This window comes from Colobus angolensis, unplaced genomic scaffold, assembly GCF_000951035.1.
Source record: "Colobus angolensis palliatus isolate OR3802 unplaced genomic scaffold, Cang.pa_1.0 Scaffold133, whole genome shotgun sequence".
NCBI classification, from domain to species: domain Eukaryota; kingdom Metazoa; phylum Chordata; class Mammalia; order Primates; family Cercopithecidae; genus Colobus; species Colobus angolensis.
In genome coordinates, this window is record NW_012114411.1 from 541216 (window position 1) to 549534 (window position 8319).

Consider the following 8319-nt stretch of genomic DNA (forward strand, 5'->3'; position numbering starts at 1 on the left):
AAAAAAAAAAAAAAAAAAAATCTTAGTATTATCATCAAAAGAATTTTTGACCTCACAGAACCCCAGGAAGTGCCTCAAAGCCACTAAAAATCCAGAAACCATACTTTTAGCACCTTTGATATAAAACAGTATTTTCCAAACTCTGGGATCCATATATGAACAGGACAAGATGCTATAGCCAATTCTATACCCAAACAGAGCATCTATGAATTACACCCAATTTTGTCTGCTTATGTGAATTCCCATCTAAGACTTCATTTGAAGAAATAGTGGACTTTATAGCTCAAATAGTCCAAAAACCATAGACATTCCTTATCAGAGGACTCCTACAAGGTGCATGTGCTTGAACAAAGTTACACAGAGATACCAATACCTTGTCTATCAGATCTCGGTTGACACAGTTGGGCAACTGCTGTAGGAAAGCATCTACTATGAGCTTGAGATGAGATCCAGTGCTGGCTTCCTCATCTTCTTGTTCTAATGTAAAATTAGTTTTTAAATAGGTTAAAAAAATACACAGAGAACACAGAATAAAAATATCCAATGATTAATTATTTGGAAAATAGACAATCTAGACCAGTTTTTGTGCCCAGGAAAACATTAGTCATTTTTTAGAATATTATCCTAGAAAGTTTAGGTAACTCTAGAATCATAACATCAAGTCACTACAGTCTTTCAGGTATCAACTATAAAAAGTCAAACTTTTTGCATTAGGCACAAAAACTTGGTCAGAAAAAGCATGCAGTGTTACGGTAAATGTTATTTGTATCTGCCCGGCATCCCTTCCCCTATGTTCTTCAATTAACAGCACTCCCAATTCTTGCCTTTGAAGCACTAAGCCTCCCTATTCCATGTGATTCTAAGGAGGGTGGCTGGTTTACATAGAGAAAGAATCTGCAGTAAGATAGGGTAAAGCCAACAAAGAGAAAAGCAATATTGACAGAAGGTATCCTTCTAATAAAGAATCTTGGTCAGGTGTGATGGCTCATGCCTATAATGCCAGGGCTTTGAGAGGTTGAGGCAGGAGGATCACTTGAGGCCAGGAGTCCAAGACTAGCCTGGGCAACACAGCAAGACCCTGTCTCTAAAAAATATAAAATAAAATAAAATAAAAATAAAAATAAAATAAGCTGGGTGTGGTGGTGCATGTCTACAGTCCCAGCTACTTGGGAGGTTGATGCAGGAGGATGACTTGAACTTGAAGAGTTTGAGGCTGCAGTCAATTACGATCATGCCATGGCACTCCAGCCTGGGCAAGAGTGAAACCCTGTCCCAAAAAAATAAATAAAAGAATCCTAGCTAATCAACTCAAAGCTCGATAGGAATTATTTAGGGAATAAATGTAATATTTGTATTACTGAATACAAAACACAACTCAATTATAAACACAGATAAAATGAATAGATGAACTGATAAGCTAGTCATATTCCCACCCAGTAATCATTTCAGAATAACTTTCAAATACATTTATGTTGTTTGTAAAGATTACGTCATATAATTAAATCAATCAGGAGAATGCTATCAAGTTATCAGAAAAGTATTAAGTATCGTTATTCCATCACAGAAGGGGTAGCGAGAAAAATTTATTTTGAGATATTTAGGGCCAGGTACAGTGGCTCATGCCTGTAATCCCAGCAGTTTGGGAGCCAAGGTGGCTGGATCACCTGAGGTCAGCAGTTCGAGACAAGCCTGGCCAACATGGTGAAACCCCATCTCTACTAAAAAATACAAAAATTGGCTGGGCAACGTGGCAGGCAGCTGTAATCCCAGCTACTCGGGAGGCTGAGGCAGGAGAATTGCTTGAACCCAGGAGGCAGAAGTTGCAGTGAGCCAAGATCGTACCATTGCACTCCAGCCTGGAGGACAAGAGTGAGACTTTGTCTCAAAAAAAAAAAAAAAAAGATATTTAGAACTAAGTTATTTAAAATTTAGATGATCATTAAAGCTTGTACACATATAATACTGGGTATGTAGTGTCCTATTATAAATCGAATTCCAAAAACAGTGATGGACTGAAAACAACAGAAAAACAAGGGATTAAAAAATACAGAATTAAGGAGAAAAGATCTATATTCTTAAGCAAGAGCTCTGTGTGTAAAAACCAATTAAAAATGAAAGTTGGTAAAATAGTTCTTTACCTTGTTCATCAAGAAGTTTCTTTGTAAGATCTTCAGCTTCATCTCCACCCTCTAATTCTAAGGTGTCATCATTAATTTCTAGATTCTCCAACTCAAGTTCCAAATCATCGGGACTTGATACCTCCTTATTATCCTTAGATTCTTTTGCCTCTGTTGAAAAACAAACAAGTATACCTAAATTCAAAGTCATATTAAAATCCTGCTACACAAAAGTAGATAAAGACTCACAAAATCTGCATCACTTCTTTTAAAACCTGCATGTATAACTGGCAACTGAAGTTAGTATATTTAGATTTTATAAAATACATTATGCTCGGCTGGGCATGGTGGCTCACCCCTGTAATCCCAGCACTTTGGGAGGCCCAGGAGGGAGGATCACCTGAGGTCAGGAGTTTGAGACCAGCCTGACCAATATGGTGAAACCCTATCTCTACTAAAAATACAAAAATTAACTGGGCGTGGTGGTGCATGCCTGTAATCCCAGCTACTCAGGAGGCTGAGGCAGGAGAATCGCCTGAACCCAGGAGTTGGAGACTGCAGTGAGCCGAGATAACACCATTGCACTCCAGCCCGAGCAAAAAGAGCGAAACTCCGTCTCAAAAATATATATACATTATGCTCATTGAGAACGAAGGCTGTATCTTCTCTGATTATGTATACCATTTGTTAACTGAAGACATGGACAGATGACTGGATGGAAAGATATATGTGTGGATGAGGACTTATATGGCGTGAAAATCTATCTATGCTAAAGATGGCAAGGGGGAGAAAGGCTGATTAAAGTGGACTCACATTAAGAAGGGTCTCAAACTCCCAGAGGAGGATTTGAGAGTTTCTCCTTTATGCAAGGGATAACATTTAAAAGGGAACTGATGTGAAAATTAACTTAGCAGCAATATATAAAATCAATTAGAAAGTCAGGGAAGGGTAGATGTAGAAAGACCAATTAGGAAAATATCCTTATCATTTCAATGTGAAGGGTTAGAGAAAACCAAAAAATGAAACACAACAAAAGAAAATGACCAGTAATTGGTAAAAGGCAAAACAGGAAGAATAAAAAAGAAAGAGAAACCAAACCTTAGTTGAATAAGAGGGACAAAATGTTAATAACTGAAGTTGAGTGACAGGTAAATGCAAGTTCACTATAACAGCCTTCTTTTGTGTTTGAAAATTTTTGTAAATAAAAAACAAAAGCCAATAAAACCTGAGTTCAAGAATATATACCTAAACTGAAAGTATGGTAAATTTCTCAGCTTCATCTCTTATAGTCTCTAATCTCCTAATTTCTGCATTGAACACAGAAATATCTTACTGATTCATATCTTATTTGGGAGGATGAAAACTCTAACTAGTATGAATCAGTTTTGCCACCTCTAGATGAAAACAGACTACTACTTTCTCATTCATTCATCTTTTCATTCTACTTTTACTGAATACCTACTATGTGCTAGGTATTGTTCTAAGCACCAGGAATATACCTGTGAGTACAGCAGAGAAAAACTGCCCACATGGAGCATGCATTCACTCCCCAATGTCCCCTGGTTTCTGGCTACGAAAACATCTACTAATCAGCTACATGTTCAAAATGATGCTAAGCTGTCAGACATTCTGAAAAAAACTTAAAATGTGACCCTTGCTCTCAAAAAACATACAATTTATCTGAGGAAATTAAACTAATATGCATAAGGTAGTCAAATAGGGTATGGTGGGAGAGGGTTCCAAGCAAAAAACAGAACAATGTAGGAAGGCAAGAAGATGGGCCCATTTCAGAGACTGAGAAGGATGGCAAATTAAGGGTAACAGAGTTGTAATGGCAAACCTGAAACTATGCGGGTCTTAGAAACAATGTCAACAATTTTAAATTATATTCCAAGTACATGTAAAGTTATTCAAGGACATCAGGTAGGCAGGAGAGTAAAATTAATGTTTAGGAATGCATAGGCCGAGTGTGGTGGCTCACGCCTGTAATCCCAGCACTTTGGGAAGCCAAGGTAGGTGGATCACTTGAAGTCAGGAGTTCAAGACCAGCCTGACCAACATGGTGAAACCCCGTCTCTACTAAAAATACAAAATTAGCCAGGCGTGGTAGCACACTTCTGTAATCCCAGTTACTTGGGAGGCTAAAGCAGGAGAATCACTTGCACCTGGGAGGCGTGGGTTGCAGTGAGCCGAGATCACACGACTGCACTCCAGCCTGGGCAACAAGAGCAAAAACTCTGCCTCAAAAAAAAAAAAAAAGGAATGCACAGAAGGAAACAAAGCAAATACAGGGCAACCAGGTAAGAGATATTACAGTAACCCAAGTGAGAGAGGATGGGAGTTAGATTAGAATAGCAGCAGCAAATATAAGACAAACCTGAGAAACACAACATAACTGGCATTCAGAAACTCCCACTCTATTAATGACCTAAAAACTCTGACTTCTCTAAAGTCACTCTTCTTCACAAAGAGTTGGTTCTATCTAGCCTAGAAAATGCAGTACAGGCAACGAGCACCTAGAACTAACACCTGCCCTAACAATCTACCTGAGGGAAATGCATGTCTTACCAAGACCTCACATGAATTCACTACAAGATATTATAAACAAACACTTTCAAATTAATTCACATTAACTTAAAAGTATCAGCATTGTTAAAAGTATGTCAATTATCATCCTTTAATGCTCCATCATTCCATATAATTCTGTCACTCATTTATTCTGATGACTCAATGTTCATATTACAAAACTAGAAACTTTTTTTTTTTTTTTACAAATACTATTTTGAAGCTAATTCTTGTAGCACTTAATGTAAATATTTTTTCTCTAGAATTTACCTTTGGTATCATCTTTGTTGGGCTCTTTATTCTGACAACTTTTTTCATTGTCTTTAAACAAGATGGCTGGGACAAAAGCCTTCAAATCAATGAGGTTCTCATAAAAATTCCGAGCATCTTCATCTTCCCATATACCACCTTCCAAGTCATATTCTCCAGGTTTACCAGGAGTGAATATATCAATTCCAGGCCCATGTTCTACCATAAAATAAATCACAAGTAATTAACATAACTTGAGGTTATAGCATGATAAACAGGACATTAGTTATTTTTTCAGTTTTACAGCTACTGAATCTTGAGTGCTTCAACTGACAGGAACTTCTTCAATCAACAAGCACATGTGACCATTTTCAACACCAAATCAAAAACTGTGTTTTAAATAAAGCCCTTTAATAAAACAGACTAGAGAACAGCATAAATATTTTTTGCTCTTATACTTGTTTTAAGCAATTAATATGAGATTAAGTAGCCATTTGATAAATTAGGTCTACTTTCATGAAACTTAAAGTCAAAAAATAAAATATGTAAGTCTGGCCACTCCTAAGACATCCGTTTAAAGTCCCACCTCCCCCATGAGTATTTTTTTTTTTGGCAACTCATAATCCTCTATACTATTTACATCATATTTATATACCATTTATATCTCCAAAAACAGACCATAAACCTTTAATTAAGAAGCATTCCTCCTTTTGGCATAATCCTTAGCACATGGTAGATTGCCACTGTCAACCTAAAATAATCAAAAAGGTCAGAATCTAGTTTTAAAGAGCGTTTATTCGATTGCAAAGTTTGAGGACAGCCTCCCAGGAAGCAGAGATTCCAAAGAACAGAAGTCAGTGTTTCAAAGTGTAGAAGTTTGAGATTGTTTATATAGAGAAAGTTTAGGTAATTTCAACACCTTTCCACATAAGGCTTAATGCACAGTTACAACTATCTGATTAGTAGAAGTCGTCTTTTTTAGGAAAGATATACACAGGTTATGTAATTCAGTCTCCAAGGCTTAAATTCCCCCTTGCTATAACAAATTTAGAGGGTCCTGAATTTTTTTTTTTTTAAACAGAGTCTTACTCTGTTGCTCAGGCTGGAGTGCAATGGCCCGATATCGGCTCACCGCAACCTCCACCTCCCGGGTTCAAGTAATTCTCCTGCCTCAGTCTCCCAAGTAGCTGGGATTACAAGTGCCCGCCACCACACTTGGCTAATTTTTCATATTTTTAGTAGAGATGGGGTTTCGCCATGTTGGCCAGGCTGGTGTCAAACTCCTGACCTCGGCTGATCCACCCGCCTCGGCCTCCCAAAGTGCTGGGATTACACGCATGAGCCACCACACCCAGACTGTATTTATTTATTTATTTATTTTGAATTCAGACAGGGTCTCACTCTGTTGCCCAGGCTGGAGTGCAGTGACACAATCATAGCTTACTGTAGCCTCAAAATCCTGGGCTTGTACAATCCTCCTGCCTCAGCCTCCTGAGTAGCTGGGACTACAGGCATGCGTCATCAAGCCCAGCTAATTTTTCTATTTTCAGTAGAGATGGGGTTTCATTATGTTGCCCAGGCTGGTCTCAAACTCCTAAATTCAAGGGATCTACCTGCCTCATCCTCTCAAAGTGCTGGGATTACAGGCATGCGTGACCACGCTCAGCCTTTATTTTCTTTTATGCCATAAATGTCAGTCAATTGATAACTGGAAAAGAAGGGAAGAAAGATGAAGTGTACAGATCTCTTATCAGAGAATGGAAAGTATGTATATATTTACATACATGCAGTACATACAACTATAGATCATAAACTCAGAACACTGAAAGTAACTTCCTACTTTATGATTATGAACTCATTCATGAACGTATCTATTCTCAGACACTTCTCTCCAAATGAGAATTATAGAGTGATTATGTAAATTAAAATTAACCCTAAGTTAGATTATCCATTAAATGTGATTTATGAAAATAAGAACACCAAAAACAAAAAAACACTGGCTGCTTGAAACTCCTTACTTTCCTTAGAGAAAATATATTTAAACACAGACTTATTAGGACACTAAACCAATACACCAAAAAGAAAAAAAATGACATATTTACAACTTCTGTTTAATGAAAAGTATAAACAAAAGTAAAGAACAAACTAGAAGACAATATTGACAATATTTAAAGAATACATCCATAATATATAGAGCATGGTATAATAAATATATTTGGTGTTTGTCTTTGGTTCCTGGCAGACCTCCTAAAACCCTTGGAATTTTCTGAGTGAAAGTAATGTATTTTGTTATTCATAACTAGCTTATTGACCCTACCTCAGCTGATGCTAATGAGGTGACTTAGGGTGGAGCCTCTGGATAGTCTCAGAATGGAGCCAGTCACCAGAAAGACCAAGTGACTACAGGATTAGAACTTTCAGCCCCACTCACCCACCCATCTATGAAGCCGAGAGTTCTCGCCAGACACCAACTTGGCTGGCACCTTGATCTTAGACTTCCCAGACTCCAGAGAAGAGGAGTAAGTTTCTGTTAAGCTCATAAGTTGCCCGGTCTAGGGTATTTTGTTACAACAGCCTGAAAAGACTAAGACAACTATGTAATATTAATCAGGTGTTAAAAGGAATGAGATATATCTACAAGAACTGACTCAGAAAGCTCTCAAAAATAATTACGGAAACAATAAAGGGGCCGGGCGCGGTGGCTCAAGCCTGTAATCCCAGCACTTTGGGAGGCCGAGACGGGCGGATCACGAGGTCCGGAGATCGAGACCATCCTGGCTAACTCGGTGAAACCCCGTCTCTACTAAAAAAAATACAAAAAACTAGCCAGGCGAGGTGGTGGGCGCCTATAGTCCCAGCTACTCGGGAGGCTGAGGCAGGAGAATGGCGCGAACCCGAGAGGCGGAGCTTGCAGTGAGCTGAGATCCGGCCACTGCACTCCAGCCTGGGCGACAGAGCGAGCCCCCGTCAAAAAAAAAAAAAAAAAAAGAAACAATAAAGGAAATCATGTCTAAGTTAAAGAAGCTAGAGATATCTGATTATACATATTTTGTGGAAAAAAGTAAAGTCTGGACACATTACTATCAAGCTGTTAAGAGTGGTTACCTTGGAGAATGTAAATGCATCTGACAGTAAACTTTCACTTTTTAATCTATAATATGCATAAATATTTTGTATATCTAAAAAATAATGTAAATCATAAAAAAGAAAATTCAGCTTCTGAGAGGTAAAAATACTACCAAACAAAAGCAATAAAAAAATAGGAAAATCACAGGCACAGGACAAGAGAGAAAGAGAGGAGGGATAGTTGCAATGCATATAAAAAATATAATTTCCGTCGGCAGGGCATGGTGGTTCAGGCCTGTAATCTCAGCATTTAGGGAGGCCG

General features: G+C 38.1%; 1 protein-coding gene across 1 annotated transcript in view; it reads right to left on the bottom strand.

The window, feature by feature from the left end:
• UPF2 (UPF2 regulator of nonsense transcripts homolog (yeast)) overlaps window positions 1-8319 on the bottom strand; it is a 141209-nt gene that overhangs the window by 88519 nt on the left and 44371 nt on the right. Inside the window, exons 5-7 of the mRNA XM_011934286.1 lie at window positions 4953-5150; window positions 2139-2288; window positions 374-477 (exon numbers count right to left, since the gene is read on the bottom strand). Coding sequence (XP_011789676.1) covers window positions 374-477; window positions 2139-2288; window positions 4953-5150 — 452 coding nt within the window. The remainder of the gene's footprint in view (window positions 1-373; window positions 478-2138; window positions 2289-4952; window positions 5151-8319) is intronic.